Genomic DNA, 21,366 nt, shown 5'->3' with positions numbered 1-21,366 from the left:
ATCTACCAAACTTCGCATCCGCGGGCATCCGGGTGAGAGGGTCAATCCGTGGTCTCGTACCGGGCTACTCTGTGTTCCTCGGCGCACAGAGTGAGGGAGAGGAGAGGAGATCAGCTCGACCAGCGAGGGAGATCCGTAGGCCTAAAACGCGTCTAACTGTGCACAGTAATAACTCTTTCTAAAGCGTTCGCCATGTGGGACGAGTTGCTAAGCTTTAGGAACAGTTGTGGGTACTCCTATTGGCTATGAGGATCACAGCCAGAAGCGTTTTCCTCAGGTACGCTTTGTGATGATATAACCCGGCGTGACGTCATCGGTGCGGGGTTGGCCATGGCGGATTTCACCCAATGGGAGCTGTGTATTTCAAGGGACCTCTGCTGGTCAGCTGGGGTGCTGTGTTGGGGGTTGAATCAGCTGATTCAAACAGAGAAAGGGGGTTGACTGATTCCTTTGTTCTTTTGGGCGCCAACATGTGGTCTCAGGCTTTGATTGTTACATGTAGGCCCAAAAGTTTATGGATAAAGTGTAGGCCTTTGTTAGAAATCCTTGTACGGCACAACAGATATCAGGTTGAATATTGATTCACAAAAACTCACAGTCTTGGCACTACTGGATCTAAGCGCCGCACCACATTTTATTAAACAGACTCAGAAACCTGGTGGGCCTCTCTGGTACTGTTTTTAACTGGTTCAGCTCTTGTCTCACAGATCGTTGTTTCTTTGTAAGTATGGATACATGTTCCTCCAGAACGCATGAAATTAGGTGTGGGGTGCCCCAAGGGTCAATTTTAGGTCCAATTCTTTTTAATCTATACATGCCTCCCCTTGGGGACGTCATCAGGAGGCACGGCATCAGCTTCCACAGTTACGCAGATGACACACAGCTGTACATCGCCGTGTCTCCTGACGACACAGGGCCAATTAATACCCTTTTTAACTGCATTTTAGATATCAAGTCATGGATGGCAGTGAATTTCCTACAGCTCAACCAGGACAAAACAGAGGTTTTAATTATTGGTCCTGAAGGCCAGAGAGAGAAACTTTTACCAAAACTACAAGATTTTAAACCTTCACAATGTGTAAAGAACCTGGGCGTCATTTTTGACTCTGAGCTTAGTTTTATTCCACACATCAAAAATGTAACAAAGACAGGTTTTTATCATCTTAAGAATATAGCCAGAGTCCGCCTGTTTCTCTCTCAGGCTAACACGGAGGTGCTGATGCATGCTTTTATCTCTTGTCGTTTAGATTACTGTAATGCCCTGCTGTCTGGTCTTCCCAAAAAGACCATCTCTAACCTGCAGCTACTCCAAAACTCAGCCGCACGAGTGCTGACGAGGACCAGAGGGCGGGAGCACATTTCACCAGTTTTACAATCGCTGCATTGGCTCCCCGTGTGTTTCAGGATCGATTTTAAGGTTCTTTTATTAGTTTTTAAATGTGTTAACGGCCTTGGGCCATCTTATTTATCTGACCTGCTTTTATCATATCAACCCTCGCGGATCCTGAGGTCCTCCGGCACCGGCCTTTTAATTGTTCCAAGAGTTAGAACAAAAATCTTCATTCATTTATTTATTTATTATTATTATTAATATTATTTTAATCTTTAACTCTTTTTCCTAATCTTACATTTTTATGCATTTTATCATTACTTTATCTCATACTTGTTTTATGTTATCATATTGCCTTTTAGTCTTTTAGTTTTTAGCTCCAGTGTTTCCTCATGGGGGGCCTCCATGCTGGGGGGTGTGTTCGGTCTGCCCGCGGGGACGTCGCCCTGGAGATCCCTCAGGCCCAGGGGGCTGGGGGGCTCTGCACCATGTGTGGAGTCCACCCCGGTCTGTCTGGGTCGGGGTAGTCTCTGTGGCGGCGCTCCCTGTGGCCGTGGGCTGTAGTGCCTCTCAGTGTGGATGGCTCCCCATAGGTGGTTCTTTCCTCACCTGGTTCCTCAGTGCCTAGCCATGTTATTGACTATATTGACTGTGTGTGTGTGTGTGTGTGTGTGTGTGTGTGTGCGCGCGCGTGTGTGTGTGCATGTGTTTATATGTGGGGGTGGGAGGGGCGGGTTTTCAATATGTATGTATTATTTTTGTTTGTTTTTATTCTGTGAAGCACTTTGTGCTGCATTTTTAATGTATGAAAAGTGCTATACAAATAAAGTTTGATTGATTGATTGATTGATAAATATGAAAGTGGCCCAAAGATCAGATCCAATGTGATTTGTGCTGCTCACCCTAATGAAAAACCTTAAATTATCACCTCACAGTTGTATGCAGCTGCAAACCATTCAAGCTGCAGTTGCAGTTTATCCATGTCTGTCCAGACTCATATGTAGCCATGAAAGTAGACAATCATTTAAATATCGATGTTGCTGCAAAGAAGCGACATAATTTAAAACGTGGATGCTTCACACACATCCACAACCCGGCAGCACAGAGGATCTATTAAGTATCAGTATTTGACAAAATGTCTCCCTTTCTGTTCCTGAGTCATGATGGTGAATAATTACCAGATAACTATTTTTGCAGAGCATTATGATGTCAAAGTGAAGCTGACCTTTGACCTTTTGGATATAAAATGTTATTCATTCATCATTTTATCCTAAACATTTGTGTTAAATTCTGTCATAATTAGCGTATGAATCCTTGAGTTACGGCCAAAAACATGTTTTGTAAAGTCACAGTGACCTTGACCTTAACAAAAAAAAAAAAAAAACAATAAGTTAATTGTTGAGTTCAAGTGGACGTTTGTGGCAACTTTGAAAAACTTCCCTCAAGGTGTGTCTGAATTATCCTGTTCACAAGAATGGGACATACGTACGGACAACCCAAAAACATAATGCCTCCGGTCACGGCTATCTGATGATGTGGACGCATGAACAACCAGTCAAATATTAGCAACACATTTCAGATTTGGGCCACTTTTGCCTGCAGTGTGAACATAGCCGTACAGTCCTCCTTTACTCAGCTGTCATGTTGGTAGCTCTGAGCAAACTCTATTCGCTAAAGAAAACACTGAGATGTAGTTGAAAGCTCTGGAAAAAGCAAGTCATCTGAGTAAAGTTCTTTGTCAAAAAATGATTCCACATGGGTCTGTGTACCAATCGGAAATTAGCAATATTGGAAGTTTGGTGTTAGTTGGTGTTTTTTATTGCCACTGTCAATCAAATCAGGCTGCATTTAACAATTATTTTCATAACTGCTTACAATAAATATTAAACTCTGTGATTTTGGAAGCTTCCTTTGGTAAAAAGCCACCTCCACTGTCCAGTAATTCATCATTCCTCTACTTAGTATAAAAGACATAGTCCTCCCAATTGCTTCCATAAAATTGCCAAACTTTCAAAATTTACAATTTACTTTTAGTCTTGAGCTGCATCAAGTTCTTATTTTCTTGCTCATGATCATTTTCTCACCTCTCTCACCTGCAGACCTGATTTCTCACCTTTTACCGGCTCCACATGGCTGACTTTAGCGTCTGTGTTTTCTCTTCAAGCTGCTGAAGGTAAATACAGGAGCAGGGGATTGCAGCTCTGGGTGCTCCTGACATTACTGCTTGCCTCAGGCCACTGAGCATGACAATTTAATACTCTGAAATAAATGCTCATCTATTGAACTGCTTTAAAGCGTCAAGGTGGGCAAAAAGACAGCCTTCCATAAATGTGCTTTATTCCTTTATTGCTAAAAACGCTCAATGAAATGAAGTTTATTGTGAGCTTGCATGGCATCAAAACTACAGGAGTCTTACCCAGAGGCAGTTTTAAAAACGATGGAACTTCTCGCAGGTAGCGAACGGTGATGGTGACCTCATCTCCGGCGGTGCGCAAGAGGTGAACCTGACAGGAGCCAGAGAGGGATAGAGAGATTTAGAATGAGATAGATAGCGCGAGAGAGAGAGAACGATTGTGAGTGATGCAGCCAGATAAAATTTAATCTCACAAAAATGAAAACAAGCCACATTCATGCCAAGCTGCACACAGCCTGAGCAAACAAAATACACCAGGGGATGAGTGAAGAATATGTAAGTTAAAGCTTGACAGAAGCAGCTTCACTTAAATCATCTAACTTGGAACTTGATGGCCGGCGTTTCTTTAATGAGAGGCGGCAGCAAAGCGACAGCTCACACTACAAAGTAATTAGACTCTGTGAATGTCTGATTATTTGATGTCTAAGTGATATAAAACACGTCCTCAAAGATGTCAAGTCAAAATTTCAAAGAGGCCTTCAAGTAAGGTTAGATTTAAAGAATGAAATATTAAATCTATCTCTCATGCATCTTGGAGAAGAGAGGAAATACATGAGCAAATGAGTCACCTGACTGTCACATTCAATGTGCAAGGTCACTTCTACATACCCTAAATGCACATCTGCTATCAGATCCCTCACTATCCTCTTGTGAACATTGTACGTTAGCCCTTGTAACTTTAGCCTGAGCATCTGTCATTGCTGCGAGTGTGACAGCCTGCCATTAAAAGCGCTGGATTTTGTTCTGAAGAGAAGCTGCTCATTATGTGTTTTGATGCTCTGGAGGTGAATATAGTGAACAGCTGTTTGGGGCTGCATGAGAAGACACAGCTGACAGACATGGGAAAAGTGTATGCTTGTGTGTGTGTGTGTATGTGTGTGTGGGAGAATGGGGATGATGGCTGAGAATAAAGGACATTTTTAACAAGGAGAAAAGCTACGTTTAAAAGAGAAATGGAGCCCCCCCCATGTATTAATATGCTGCCAAGTATTAGCACCCTAAATTTCTGTGCAGCTTTTGTTACCGATCTACTCTTTAATTTTTTAAGTCTGTCAGAGGGTAAACCAAAACAGCCTCCTGCCAAGATGACAACCCAGATTGTTGAGGTGCACCCCCATGTTGATAGCTTCTGGAAGTTGGTGTTAAACCTGGGAGAATGATGGAAACAGCAATGGATGGGTGAAGCAGGGAGTTGGCTTTTTACAACTGTTAATGAAATATATACTCACAACTTCCTCATGAGTGCACGGCTCTACATTTATGCCATTGACCTAAAAAACCAACAGAGAGAGTAGAAAAGCAAAAAGTATTATAAAGTGAAGAAAGTGTGTAATTTAGCAACTTTATGCTCTTTTGCTGCAGGAACAGGGCCAGAGGGGAGGCCAGGGGTGGAGTATGATTGGCAGCCCCTGGTACCCCCCCCTACCAGAGTCACAAGATGGTAGGTAGCTTGCTTGTTAGTATCATGGATGGATTTGGGAAGTGACTTAACTTTTTTTGTTTGACAGCCACTCAAACTACCCCATGGAGATGCAAAACAATCATTAACAGACACACACAAACAAACCTTTAAGAGACAGAAAAACAGAACAATCACAAAGAAGTGCACAATATTCACAACACAAAGACACCCAAAAGATCACAAAGAGACACAACACAGTCTCAAGGAGACACAAAACCAGCATACCACAAAGACACAACCATTTTTTAGAGACACAAAGCAATCACACCACAAGAAATACACTAAACAACAAAACAAGACAAAAGAGACACAAAACAACCAGACCACAAAGACTCAAAGTGACCACACCACAAAGACACAGACCAACCGCAAAGACNGACACATAACGTCCACAAAGACTCAAAAAGACAACATCACAGAGGCACAATAGACCACAGAAAAGACACATAAAACAACCACAGAGATGCAAAATGGCCACATTAGAAAACAAATAAAAAGCACAAAGAGATGCAAAACAACCACAGGTCAAGGACACAAAACAGACACAAAAACAACCACAAAGAGATGAAAAAACAACCACACTACAATAAACACATAAAATTACCACAGACACAAAGCAACACAAAGCGACAACACCAAACAACCACAGACACACATGACGACCACAAAGAGACACAACGCAGCCACAGAGGTGCCAAACGACCATACAAGACCACAAAAGAAATAAACAATCATACTGACAGAACACATAAGAAAGACATTCAAAACAACCACAACACAAAGACACAAAACAACCACAAAGAGAAGAAACTACCACAGAGGGACACAATTTAACCAAATCACAAGACGCACAAAATGGCCAGAAAAACAACCACACTGTAACACCCTATGACCACAAAGACACAAAAAACCCACAACACAAAGAGATGCAAAATGTCCACACCACAAAGACAAAAAAGACCACAAAAAGCACTAAACAAACACACTACCACAGTCACACAAACAACCCACCTCAAAGACACACACAAAATGACCAATCCTCAGAGACAAAAAAATCACCACACCAGAGATGCAAAATGACCACAAAGACAAACACAATAAAAACACACAAATTACCAGAGATGCAAAACAATTACAAAGAGAAACAACACTACCACACACACACACACACACACACACACACACACACACACACACACACACACCAAAGAGACACAAAACAACCTCACTATAGAGACTTCCACATGTCTGTGTCTAGGGGCCCATTGTCTTATAATCTGTCCATGGCTGTGGGCTTTAGCAGCTATACACTGATATAATTTTATATTAAAACAGAAATTTTCTAAACCATCCCCACCTGATCTGCTGCTTCGCCTCTCATGGCTGAAAAGTATGCAAAAAGATGCAATATTCTGCAGTCTGACAATATAAAGTCATTGCAAATAAATATGAAACAGTGGTGATCCAAAGGTGCAAGCAATAGCAATTCAATTCATAATATCATTCATATTAACTTCCAATATGAGTGTTAATATTGCTTGGCTGTCCAATGAATCTACTTGATATTCTAGATAAACAGCACACCCAATAAATCTGCCAGACAGATTCAAATTAACTGTTTAAATGATGAAATGAATATCATTACTAAATACTAAACACTTTGACGTTTTGATGAATATTCTGATGAGCAGAAACTATTATATGTTGGTGAACTTACGATAAATCGACCGCAGAATCCGACAATGAAATATTTGATTAGCTTAATGGAAACTGTGTCTTATGATTCAAGAAGAATATCTATGATCACAATATTATGTCTTCACACGAGCAAAGAGACATTAAAAGACTCATTTGATTGAAGTTCAAACTTCAAAAATATGCTCTTCTCATTTCCTTAATAAAAAAATACACTCAGCCAAAACAGAAGAGGACTGAAATTAAAATGCTACAAGTTGCCACTCTTGGCAGTGACCTGAATCAACCTCGAAGCAAATAAGTCATGAACCGATGTACCAACCTGCAACACAGCGTCCCCAACGAACAGCTTCCCCGTCTGATCGGCTGCAGGCGTCAGTTGTCAAGTGTCAGAGGTTAATGAAAACATTAGAAAATAATTGCTCATTTCATACATGGTAATGTGGTGGAAATAGCAATCAGTGTCTCTGTCTGTCTAATCTCTGGCAACGTCCTACAGCTCAGAGAAAGAACACAGGAAAGCATGAAATTTGAAACTAATCAGGATATAAACTCATTTGCAGCGGCACGGAAGGAAACAATGAAAGCTCTGTTGTGAAAAGATTTGTAAAGCTCTGTGAAAAGGGCTCTTAACGTCCCCGGGGATATGAAGACATGATTCTCTCATATCTAAAAAAGGTATTAAGAGGGATGTGGGCAAAAAGACAAATTACAGGGAAATGATTCACTCACATTGTGCTGTGATATTGCATCCTAACAGGATAGTCAGAGGTCATCAGTTCTTACAATTTTCCTGACAAGCATGAGTGAAGTATTTTCTCCTCCATCTTGCTAACAGCATGGGTGCATTACTCTTCCAATCTGGAGACTGTTTACTTCCTGTCAGTGTTTCTTTTCACACTTTTTTTTTTAACAACTTCTCTTTTCCTTTTTATTTCAAGCAAACTGTTCCCTCCTTGAAAAGTTTTTACTTTTTGACTTAGTGTCTGCCAGTAGGAGTACATAAACAGTCCAATCACTAGAACTAGTTTTAAAGGAATATCAAGTCAACATTTTGGGGGAAAAAAGATTATTTGATTTCTTTCTGAGCATTAGAACGGAGGATCGATACTAATCTCATGTCATGGAGCTGGAGTCAGGATATGTTCAGCCAAACTTAGCACAAAGACTAGAAACACACAAAAAAAAAACAACACCTCTTAAGTTGACATAGGAACACATGTATCCTGTTCATTTAATTAAACTTCACTGGTTTGTAGGGGTGTGCTTGTTCACAATAATACCAGAATATCATATGAAAAATTGACATTGTGATACCCATAATATTTCGACTTGTTGACATGTTGCAACATCATGGTACAACAGGAACAACAAGCATGGCTGAAAGCGAAATTATTACTGACTCCATGGTGGTTTCAAAAAAGAGGAGCAGCTCCAGCAGTATGGGAGAAATTGAGGCGTCATTAGGCCAGGTTGCCTGAATGTTTTATTAACAGCCCCGGACTTCTCAGACTCTTTTAGCGAGTTACCACTCAGAGGGAACTCAGTCAGCAGCTCCTCTGGCAGCATCAAAACGTCTCTCCCTCTCCTCACTCACTGTGCACACACTCGGTGTTGTCAAGTGATTAAACTACATATATGTGAATGTGCGATAGTTATGGTAGCATAACAGCCTGTCACAGGTTACAGAGTTATGATTACAGGAGTAATGACAGAGCATAAAGGTCCAGGTAGAAAAAAAACCCATTTAATTATTTAGGATTTTGCTAAAAGAGAAGGAAATCATCTGCTGATTTATATATATATATATATATATATATATATATATANGAGCAGCGGCTCTACTCCGAGCTCCCTCCGGATGTCCGAGCTCCTCACCCTATGTCTAAGGCTGAGACCTTCGATGAAGCGGACCACTTTATATATATATAATATATATATATATATACATATACATATATATATATATACACATACATATATATATATATAGTATTTGGGAGCTGTTTAAATGTGTAATTTCTGGTAGATTTTACTTTGTTGAACAACTAATATTGTATACAGAATCTGAATCTCACTATGAGTTAATGTTGTTGTTTACAGACTAAAGAAATAAGAGAGATCATTTTAGTTTTTACTGAATATTTGAAGGTAAACTGTTACGTTGCCATGTAACACTATATCACTTATTTTGTTGAGATTCAATTTCTTAAATTTCATTTTATTTTTAACTAATTTGTCTAAATAATATTGTGATATTATTTTAGGGACATATCGCCCACCCCTACTTGCTTGTAGGGTTGCAGCAATATATTGGTTTCAAGTTATACTGTGATATAACAGCTGAAGGTTATTATACGGTGTACATTTGTTATCTATTGAAAAAAAATTCAACTGGATGAAGAATCTCCCCTAATTTTAGCTATTTTCTAAAGGGAGGTTATTCCTGTAAGGGTCATTCTGATTGGTAATAATGTAAATTCTGTAATACTGTTATACCGCAATATTTTCTTAAACAGTTATTGTACCATGAAAATCTCACTTTGTTGCAACCCTACTGGCACACCAGTGGGCCAATCATTACAAACACATGCTGTGGAGTCAAAAGTTTCCAAAGGCACCACAGTTGGCTGCAGTGATTGTGTGCACGGTTGCCAGGATTGGGACTCTCATTTACCAAACAGTACAATCACAAGTTTGCTGATCTTACATTCATGTTAATGTGCAGGTTAAAGGGATATTTTTCAGGTTCATACTTGTATTTATGGTTTCTAGTTTAACATGTTCATAAGCTTTAATGGCCAAACTAGAATTACCACTACCTAGTTTTAAGCCACCACCATCCAATCAAGTTTCATGTCTGTCCAGACTCTTATGAAGCCATGACAATAAATAATGCTTTAAATATGAATGCTGTACAAGAAAGCTACAAATTCTAAAAACGTGGATGCTTCACACACACAACTTCAATCCAGCAGCAATGAAGAGCTTTTCAATCAACACCTATTCAAGATTAGGGTCACCAATTCAGTATCTGACCCAGTGTCTCCCCATCTGTTACTAAGTTATGGCATTGAATAATGGCTAGAAGAGTGTTTTAGCATAACATAATGATGTTACAGCAAAGTTGACCTTTAACCGTTTGGATATAAAATGTCATCACTACATAATTTTATCCTATTAGACATTTAGGTGAAATTTTTCCATAATACGCTTATACATTCTTGAGTTATGGCCAAAAACATGTTTATGGAGGTCACAGTGACCTTTAAACACTAAATTCTAATCAGTGAACCCTTGAGTCCAAGTGGACGTTTGTGTCAAATTTGAGGAAATTCCCTAAAGGCCTTCTTGAGATATCACATTCACAAGAATGAGATATATGTACCGTTGTGGTGACCTTTAACTACTACATTCTAACCAGTTCATCCATAAATCCAAATGGACGTTTGTGCCAAATTTGAAGAAATTCCCCCCAGATGTTCTTGAAATTTCATTTTCACTAGAGATTTGACGGACTAGGTCACTTTATCATTTCACCCTATTAGATATTTGTGTGATATTTGTCATAGTATGTGTATAAAGTCCCGAATTTGGCCAAAAAAAACTTTTTTTTGTAAAATGAAAGTCTAATCAGTTCATCCTTGAGTCCATCTGGACATTTGTGACAAATCTGAGGAAATTCCCTCAAGACATTTTTGAAATATCAAGTTCTTGAGAAGGAGACAGATGGACAGACAAACGGATATATGTTATATGTTAATTGCAGTAGGGTGCCTGGAGCAGATGACCATATAAAGAAATCAGTCAAGAGTTGACTTCATCTTATGTCCCGTTTATACGACAACGATTTCAACTGACAACGGTAAACTTTAGTTGCGTTTTGGCCAATCGTTTACACGACAGCGATGTTTTGGGTGCCTGAAAACGCAACGTTTTGAAAACGGGTTCCAGAGTGCAATTTTTTGGAAACGGCACCATCTCCATTGTCATGTAAACTTGCTATATGCATTTCCTCTGAAAAGGGAGACTGTTCCCACATGTGCATTACGCTTCCAGTCACTAGGCATGCATGAGAAAGTCGACCATCGCAACAACAATCAGACTCCCAAGCTCTGTTTGTGCTGCTTACCCTATTGAATTTATCAACGCTTCCCCATCATAGTGTAGATTTACTGTAGCAACTCCACCTCATCGTCCGTCCAGACAAACGTTCGTGCGGTTGCCATTTTATTTGTTTATACATCGCCGCTCTGTAGAAGGAAGCGTATGTGCCCATTACGAAGTCACACCGGCAACTACTGGCCTGGCATGTATACTACAGTGTTTCTGGTCATTTTTGCAGATCCGTGTGCACGGCGATAGTTATCAAAACGCTGTCGTCTAAACACAGAACTTTTTTAAAAACGAAAATGAGAAACGATTCTGTTTTCAGTGGATCGTTTTCGTGTAAACATGGTCTTATCTTGAACGTAGAAAAAAAAAAACCATTAGGAACTTAGGGTCTTTATGCTAAGCTTGGCTAAACACCTCCTGACTCCAGCTCTATATTAAAGTAGCATAAAGTGGCACAGATTTTACGCATGAAGTCCAGTTTACTCATCGTAAAAAATACTGCTCAGCATGTGCAGTTGTATATCGTCTGTAGCTCTGGAGAGAGCTTCCTAAAGTCTGAGAAAATAACCCTGATAATGTCATCAGGGTCTGGAGACTACAAATCTATAGCAGAAAGTCTGCATAACAAACTAGGGTTTGAGAGATGTGAGCATTTACCAAGAAAGGGAGGCCCACAAGAAGATGGTTCTGTGTTTGAATAAAAGGAGAAGCAGGCTCTGACAATTCTGACTGGACTATTGTATTCTCTCACAAATGTTCCCAATTTGGAGGAAATGTAATTATGAATTGCTGGGGTACCCTCTTTAAAACTGCAGTTTATAGCAGAATCATCATCTCACTTTCTTGGAAAGAATGCAAAATTGCATGTTAAAATCTTGAACTATTCCGCTCCGTCCCAAATTTAACCAATCTCTTCACTCCTCTGACACTTCCTCTCTTTGATTTTCTCTTTGATTATGAGCTAACCCAGAGCTTATCTCTACAAGAAATTATTGATGCTCTCAAAATGCTTAAAGTTTCATAGTCAACTTAAATGTCACCTGTAAAATAACCAGTGTCTCTTTCTAATTTCATTAACATTTCCATAATCAACGTGATTAATGACATTTAACACTGCATTGAAAACCATTTTCAAGTCCACATTGCAGTAGTGAAATACAACACCTTCTTACCTACTTGATCTTTAAAAATCTTTGAAATAACCACGGGCACGTTGTGCTCTGCGCCTCCCTGAAAAGCAAGAGAGAGAGATGAAGATGAACGTTGTTCAGTTTCACTGGTGATATTTGCTGCCAAAACTACTTTCTAAGACAAACAGTCATCTCTGCAACCCAAAGCCTTTGTCATTTCCACTTAAGTCTCTCCATAATCAAAACTTTAGTGCTTACTTTGATGCTTAAGCCCAGACCGCCAGTCGCTTGTCTTCTCAGTACAACAGTTCTGTGCTTTAGAAAATGGGAGTTTCTTATTGGCAATAGGATATTGTGAACATTGAAACAGTATTCTGGAGTCATGCAGTATGAATTACAATGCAAGTCTGGAGCCCTCGGGCGCACTTACATTTACTTGGGATTCACTTCCACTTGTGCAAACCACATCCAGCTTCTGTATGGTTAATACCTCTTTGGTCAATTTCAGGCAGACATCATAGGTATTGTTGGTCTCCTCATTGTACAGCAAAGCAATTCCAGATTTTGTCTGTTGGAATTGAGAAGAGCATTGACATTTTGCCAAGCAGAGCAATTATGTTCACAATGAACATTTTAATCCTCTTTCCTCAATATGTCATTTGTGTACCCAATTCTTCTGGTCTAGTTTTGGGTTAATTGGTTTTACTCAACATTTTAAAGCATGAACCTTTGTGTAATAGAAAAAAAAACGATTGCATGCTTTGATTTTCACATCTTTACCTTATAAAAAAAAGAATACACAAAAGTTCAGGAAATGGCACTCAACACTTAGAAGACAGAAATGACAACAACAGTCGATTCAGATAAAAGAACACAGTGGTGGTATAAAGTGTGACATGTGTGCTATCTCTGAGTAGGTGAAGATTCCACAGATACACATAATAGAGGGAAGTTTAATCCCACCCTCGAATTTCATGAATTATTCTCTGATCTATCATTGCTCTGTCTCTATCTGCAAACACCTAAAGTCACAACCAAACCCTTGAGCAGCTCTAATAAATAAGAAATAACCTGAACTTTTTTGTCTAGAGATTAAGACTGCCAGCTGGAGTTTTTTCAAGTTCTACAATGCCCTTTGTCACTAAAGCTCAGTGAATCCTAACCTTTTTCTGTCTAATGTACCCCACGCTCTTATCAGATGAGCTTAAGTCTGTATCATCAAGGCGACATGACCTGGTCCTAATGTGTTTTTTCTGAACTGAATTTAAACTGGATTTTATTTGCACATCTTATTCCGAAAATTCAAACCAGGGCTCAGTATAAAGGCCTTTTAAAGTTTTGATCCCACAACTGACCCAAACAAGGTGTAGATCTTTGAGGACTACTTGACAAAGTTTGCATTTGTACATTTACAACCCAATCGCCAGACTAAATGCTGGCATTATACATTTCTGCAAACCATGGATATGTTACTTTTTTACATTATTATGTAGCAGATACCTTCAAAATCTACATTTCTTTACCTTTCAGTAAGGCTGTTGTTAATGCGTAGGTTTCAGCACATAAGCCACTTGGTTATGGTTAGGCAGCAATTATATTTCAGCTTAAAATAGCGGGTTTTGGTGGCACTATTCCTACTGGAAACACAGCAAAAAACAACCACTTCTTGTGTCACTATTCTGGCTGGAAACAGGGATTTCTCAGTAACAAGCAACCCCTTGTCGTGGCCCTGTCTCCAGTGGAAAAACAGCAGCGGGTTGCTAAGAACGCCCATGTTTGGTGGCTAAAAAGCTGCTGAAAATGCAGCGAAGACTTGCTGAGAAGAAAAACGGTTTTGCTGTTCGTGGTTCTCAAACTGTGGTCTGAAGCTTGGCAGACATCTCACCTAGCTGTAACGCCATCCACCACCCCCTTCACCTCCCCATGACAAAGACATCTCATACACTACATAACTTTAGAAACATCGATATGATACTTCATATGATACATATGAAATGGACCAATTTGGCATCGGCTGTGGTTTGCAGAAACATACAATGCAAACATCTGATTCTGATGACGGGGCTTACTATTACCATTAACAACTATTCACACACTCTTGTGGTCTTCAGGTTGTAACATCGTAGTCAGGCTGGTGGTTAACATGTCCTGTGCAGTCAGCCTTTGGTGTTTTGGTTTGGTAATTGGTTTAAACCAAATCATAATCTTTTGTGTAGCCATGCTATCAGCGTGGCTTTGCGGAAGGCAATGTCAGTTAGACGGTCTACCATTTTGGTCCAATCTGAAATATCTCAACAATTCTTGGGTGAATAACCAAAGGATTTTGTACAGAGATTCAAGTTTAGTAGGGGTGGGAATCACTGGAGACCCCACGATATGATATCATCATGATACCCAAGTCATGATATAATATTATTGCAATTTTTAACGCTTTGAGATATGCAGAGTATATATATTTTATCTAATAAAATAAGGTTTCTAATCTGTTCATCTCACTTGAATGATTTTTATTGTAGCAAAATAGTAGACTGAGAAAGCAATTGATTGTATTATTCTAGTAAGCTTCCAAAAGTTTGTTTTTGCAATATCAATAATCTATATAATACAGAAATCAATACTTGGTATCTGTGTATTTAAACAACATTGTCACCCAAAATAGATATTATCCTGTGTCGATTCACAAGTTTTGAAAACGCTGAAGGACATGACATGGCACACAACACTTTACTGTTGAAACAGTGAAGGAAATTTTTTCCCTCTGCTTAATCAAAATCCAGCCAAAGGAGTCAATACAATTGATGGATGATCTGACATGTAAACGAATGGGAGGACTACAGCTAATGTTTGATGGAAAAACAATTGCAAGTTGAACAGAAGTGACTTGACTATAGATTACAGAAATGGGTTCATATCCAATTAGTGGACAAAATAAAAGAAACACTCATATAATGCAGTCCAATACACCACCACAAGCAGTGGCCCCAAAAGTTACTATAAACTTGAATCAGCATGTTTTTGAAGTCTCACCTGAAACGAGCCTTAGAACCTTCACATAGATGTGATTTATTGCAATATGTTTCTTTTGTTGTTTCAGTTATTGTATCCACCCGCTCTTTCATTTGATATTGTTGCAGGTTTTACTCTACAGGTTCCCCTTTTGGCTGAACTGTTATCAAAACCCTCCTACGACAGTGTTGACAATAAGCAGTTCTTTATGTAGAGCACCTTACCATTTTACAAGCCTTTTATCAGTGCTTTTCATTTACTTATGAAGACTGTTTCTTTACTATTACATTTTTGGCATTTATGTGGAAGCTATCCACTTGTGGACAGGCATCCTTAAAGACAGTTCTGGGCCTTTGAGATTCTTTTTACATGACTGATTATTTGAAAGAAAGCCAGGGACCGGGAACATCTTTTTTTAACTAGAAAAGCAATTTTAAAAATGCATTTTAGTCACTTTGTGTATTTCAAATAAGTGCGACTGCCTGGACTGTCTTGATTCAACCTTAATGGTGCCAGACTGAAGTACTTATAAGACAGCCTTAAAAGCAGAGCAAGGTAATTAGACAGTGATCAGTAGAAGGACAAAAATGCAAATGTTAATGTAATTTATTGTCCCACCGTTCTTTTGCAGGCAGATTTCTGTAGAATAGCAGATGATTGACCTTTTCATAAATTATGTACTCTTAAGGGGTCAGAGTGGGTGAAAAAGATGGTAATCAGTACATGAATGATGTCAAACAATGCTTTTTTAAGAAACTTTAGAATGAAGGTCGTGTTCTGTTCCTGCAAAACAAGACAGAGTATAAATTAAGGCCTCTGGTCGGGAGCTGGGCAGCACAATTAAGCACTGACCAGTTTCATCTACCACTACGTTTCACAATTAACAGGTAGGGCTGGGCAATATATTGGTATTATATAGATATCATGATATGAGACTAAATACTGTCTTAGATTTTGGATCTTGTAAGTATTGTCTTTATCTGGTAAAGACTGGCTGCATTACAGTAAAGTGTTGTCATTTTCTGAACTTACCAGACTTAACCTAGCTGTTCTATTATTTGCCTTTACCCACTTAGTCATTAAATCCACATTACTCATGATTATTAATCAAAATCAAAAACTAATAGTCAACCCTACAATACTGTCACAATACCAATAAAAGGTATCTGGTCAAAAATATTATACTTGATTTTCTTCATATCGCCCAGACCCATTAACACGTAACAATTACATGACCGGGAAGATCCTAACTTAAACAAAGTTTTATTGCTGTTTTGCCTGGCACTTGGCCAGTTTTAGGTGGTTTGAGGAACATTTTAATCCAAAAACAAGATGGTTGCTTCTCCTGTGTTTGAGATCAGAGTTGCCTTGCATTCAGATATAAACCCTCTGATTGGTCGACAGACTCAAGCCAAGGAATAATGAACAGCGAATGGACAGCTAACAACGACTGTTGTCAACATGGGAAAATGGATAAATAATCACACAGACATTCAGTGTCAGATTGATCATTATGTTATTTTACAAAAAAGACACCACAGATCAAGGCTGGATGACAAAGCTTCTGAAAGGGATATGAACACATTGAAGACCCCGTTAGAATGGCACAAAGGTTAATGTTAGCTTCTGGGCAAAAAACAGTAATCATAGAAGGTCTCCTACATGTAGTGTTCCAGAGATATTTAATGTCAGTAATGTTATGTTGTATACGACAACCTCAACCTCAATTAACTTACAGTACACAGTTTATTCTCAGGTAACTTCACATTAGACATCACAATTATTTTTCATTTGCGCGATCTGACAACCGCATGAGACATTCAACTTGCCCAAACACAGAGTTGACTTGCCCCAGGGAAAGTGAATGTCAAGTTCTGACAATTTTTAACAAGGAGAGACGATGCAGCTATACCAGCAAAACAACCAGGTAATATTGTGGTAGACTTCTTCACAGTCACATGACAGCATTGAGACATTTTTTTACGACACTATCGCCAAAATTCATTATATTGTTACATCCCTAACTAAAAGTGTAATGAACTGTAATGACCTTACCAGTTTTGCCTTGTGGTACAGCAGAGGGTGCTTAAAATTCACTATCTTGACCTAGTGCATTCCCTATTGACCTATCAGTAACTAGGGTATTGTTACTCTATACCTTTAAGATACTGACCAAAAGAAACAAGTACCAAGCAGTATCAAAAAATGTTAAGTCAAGATCACCAGGGATCTGATCCCGGACTGCTGCAACTCCCCTCTTTCTGTTGCTGCCTTCTCCCGAGCCACACTCCTTCTGGCGAATGGTCAGCGTGACATCTGCCTGGTTATCATGAGCTGACGCAGCAGTAGGCTAACAACCAAGACCTTAAACCATCCCAACAAACTCACACCAACATCTAAAAAATTATTTTGTTAAACTTGTTAATAAATGTTGGGTTACATTAGCTGTGTGATGCTAACATAACAGTTAGCCCTGTCAGACTGTGTGCAGCCAAGTGGACTCTCACCAACTGTCCCCAGGTCAGAGATGGCAGTGTTGTCACCTCTTTTCCAATTAAAGTAGCTAGTACTAGCTCCAAAAGTCACTAAAAGTCACCTGATGATGTCATATGCTTTCCAATTAAAGTAGCTAGTACTAGCTCCAAAAGTCACTAAAAGTCACCTGATTATGTCATATGCTTTCCAATTAAAGTAGCTAGTACTAGCTCCAAAAGTGGCTAAAAGTTGGCAGATGATGTCATTCGCTCTCCCATGAAAGTAGCTAGCACTAGCTCCAAAGGTCGCCAGATGATACCATGTGCTCATCTGCATATTGGTGACATCATCACACAGAAATTTGCTTAGCTAGCAACTCTTCTCTTCTGAGATGCTACCAAAACTTTTTAAGTATAACTATACTACATGCCACTCATTCATATTATGAGTATGGAATAAAGTACCCTTTTGGTATTGGTATCACTTTAATAGTGCTGGTATTGGTACTGGTATCGTAATGTTTTAAACAATACTCAGCCCTATCAGTAACCTATTCAAAAATATAAATGGAGGAAGTCACTCGAGAGCAATGCCGAGCTGATCAGACAATCGCGACTCAAAGGCATCTGAGGAGCAGTAGGTGAAATATTTTGGGTTTTACATCAGGGGGTTGGGGCCATTACGCTACATGGGTTACGTTCAAATTAAGCTAATTACATGTTGGTTTGACTTGGTTCAAACGTATCTTTTTTGAAAAAGTGACAGTCCTCATCAACATTTATAGGCTCTACAGTATGACATGCTGCGGTCAGCAGTGCAACGGAGGTTGACAGTGCATCTCCTGGCAACGCCAGCCCTCAGATGTTAGTAACAGCTGCCATGAAAAACGCCCACCCACAGACTTGAAACTTAGACACTGCTTCCTTTTTTTAATGAGAAAAACATGCACAATAGTGGTTGGTATTATATATTATACTTCCTTATCTTCAGTGATAATACATCCAAAATCAATGCTCTATCGTCTTTGCTGGGCAGCTAATTAAAGCAGTGTACTGATGCTGGCTTTGGTGCTTAAATAATGGTGTGTATTATGAGATTTAAAGAATAACATTGCTGGGCTTCATGAATGCAACACATGACTGTACTGACGGGAAGAGCTTTAATGGGATTCCCTAACTAATGGCCTAAAACATCTTATTACCCATGGGTTGAATTTTTGTTTGATTTTAATGTAGTATGAGTGGTTATCGTCATGTGTTTAAGGACGGGGCCCCTCAAGATTGAAATCCATAGTGTGGGAAAAATGCATGAGAAGTGGAAACGGATGTCCCCCCAAAAAAGGTAGCAGCTCTTGGGCTTATCATGTACCAGCCCTGCGCTTCTGCCAGCTTGTTCATGTGTGACTGTGTGCAGGCATGTAAGACCACAAAGCATATTCTGGAGACTATGGTGCTGTCTTGCAACCTCGTCTCATTTGCGTGGATTGAAAACAATAGAGGGAATGAAAGCCGCCTTGTGGGACACCTGTACATAAAACAATCTCGTTAAGCCACCACGCTGGTCGCATATTCTCCTTAGGCAGTCTGTCAGAAATTCTTTAATCCACTGGAAAAGAAAAACACCTTCAACATTCAAATCACACAGCCACTGCAGAAGCAAATGTATTTGCAATATATTCAAAGCTGAATTGAGCTAAAATCGTGTGACAGCATATCATATTCATCATGCTGACTGTGGTCAAATTGTGTCCTCTTTTCCCTTAAATCCTGCCAGCCAAACTGTGGGGGGGGGGGGGGGTGAAGCTAACAACCTAACGCAGTCCAGTACAACAGCTCTGCATTAAATTCATTTCTGTGTTTGTGAAGCTTAAAATGTCCATGTTTTGTTGTTTTAAAGGCAGTAGTCTTTGATGAATCCTCTGGTAAGGTCAGATTAGTTTCAGAGGACTGTGAGACCCGAGCTGCTATATTTACAAAGTGCTGTGATGAAGTGACCTTTGACTGATGAATATTCTTAATGGCAGCCTGGCCTGTTAAGAGGTGCAACAAGCTATAATTGAAACACAGCCTTTTTATCTCTGCACTTAAAATATTCACTGGTTGCTGGTATCTGAGAATTGACCCCCGACCCAGTCTGTGCCAGGTCTCATTTAGCCGAGTCTAGTCTGATCTATTTGGGTTGACTGTATTGTAGTCCGAGTCTAATTACACTCAGGTCTAGTGATGGGCAGACCGATTCTTTTCACAGTATGGGTTACATCAAATCGATACATGTAAATATATCGGGTTTTTACAAAGTATAGTGTCAGTTCCTCTGTGACATTCCATTATAGTATATGCAGGTTATAAAACTAGTGCTCCCCACCCCAAACAACTTCTCTTAAATGCATTACCAGTCATCATGTATAAGTTTACATTATTAAAGATAGAATATTCGGGGCGTTGGTGGCTTAGTGGTAGAGCACTCCCTCTCTCTCTCCCCCTTTCACACTTGTCTGTCCTATCAAATAAAGGCTAAAAAATGCCCCAAAAAATATCTTTAACAAAAAAAAAAAAAAAAAGATAGAATATTCATTGTAATACAGTGTTTCAGCATCCCACTTGTATGTATTGGTAGGCAATGTAAGCTCAATTGGATGTTACAGAAACGTCACGGACCAATGATCCGTCATTTTTTGAGGGGCAAGTAGAAGACATCCCAGTGTGTCTGTGTCTTCATGTCGCCCATATTTGTGCATGTTTTCTGAAAGCTTACAGATATGAAGAAACTAAGCAGTACCACCAGAGATCATGGAGGCAGCGTAGCTTAGTTCAAGCAGGACATGACCAAAGGACACGACAAAGACATTTTAAAAATGGCATACTGAAACAAATGGGGCATATCGTGAAAGGAATTCTCCGTCTACACATTACATTCCCCCAATCCCAAATGGATCCCTTACAGACTCGTTGACTCAAGCCCTAAGCCCTTACAGACCTAGGACCAATTCCATTTCTTCCCCTCAGCCCTTGTCTTGGCCCTTCCCCTTGGTTTTGCGCGTTCATGTGAGGGGAAGTGGTGACCCAACTTGACCCAATTCTCCATCAGGTTAGCTCTTAACCTGACGGAGAATTGGGTCAGGTTAGCTCTTAACCTGACAGAGAATTGGGACACCACTTCCCCCCAGAAATGGAATTGGTCCTAGCTTAGGGCTTGAGTCAACAAGTCAGTAAGGGATCCATTTGGGATTGGGGGAATGTATTTAATGACCTCACAGACTAACACCGTCTACAAAGCTGCTTCCATTAAGAGTTTCAACATTACGTCTTCCTCCACCATCGTCATTTTTGTTGTTATCAGAAACTTTTGACTCCGCCCTCTGGTGCCATCTAATCAATGAATCTATGCAAGATACTGGACGCATGAAAGTATGAGGACAGTGACGGTTACAACATTTGAAAAGAATATATCGTTTTTTGTACGTGAAGGGGGTATGACCCAAAGTCAAAGGCTTAACGTAAAGTAAATTGTGAGTCATTGGTTTTCAAGTCAAGTATATTTTACAATTTTGTCAGAACAATTTTAAAGTGACTCTTCATTTCTGACTTCAGTCCCAGTCATGTGACTCTAGTGCACACATGTGGATCCAATCTGTAGCTATGGTCACCTACAGCACAGTGTCCAAGGTCTTCACCACACTAATTCCAGCCAGACATCAAAAGCTAGATACTATGTTCGTCCAACACATTTCATGACTTTA

General features: G+C 39.6%; 1 protein-coding gene across 1 annotated transcript in view; it reads right to left on the bottom strand.

Annotated features, from left to right (window-relative positions):
* The window catches only part of sntg2 (syntrophin, gamma 2), a 143,550-nt gene extending 122,599 nt beyond the window's left edge, over positions 1–20,951 (bottom strand). The window contains exons 1-7 of the mRNA XM_050062315.1: positions 20,931–20,951; positions 12,577–12,714; positions 12,405–12,461; positions 12,189–12,246; positions 7,223–7,266; positions 4,973–5,014; positions 3,747–3,834 (exon numbers count right to left, since the gene is read on the bottom strand). Coding sequence (XP_049918272.1) covers positions 3,747–3,834; positions 4,973–5,014; positions 7,223–7,266; positions 12,189–12,246; positions 12,405–12,461; positions 12,577–12,714; positions 20,931–20,951 — 448 coding nt within the window. The remainder of the gene's footprint in view (positions 1–3,746; positions 3,835–4,972; positions 5,015–7,222; positions 7,267–12,188; positions 12,247–12,404; positions 12,462–12,576; positions 12,715–20,930) is intronic.
* Between the last annotated feature and the right edge of the window lie 415 nt (positions 20,952–21,366).

Source organism: Epinephelus moara, chromosome 14, assembly GCF_006386435.1.
Source record: "Epinephelus moara isolate mb chromosome 14, YSFRI_EMoa_1.0, whole genome shotgun sequence".
Lineage (NCBI taxonomy): Eukaryota > Metazoa > Chordata > Actinopteri > Perciformes > Serranidae > Epinephelus > Epinephelus moara.
Note: the sequence above shows the minus strand (reverse complement) of the source record. Positions and strands in the feature narration are given on the sequence as shown.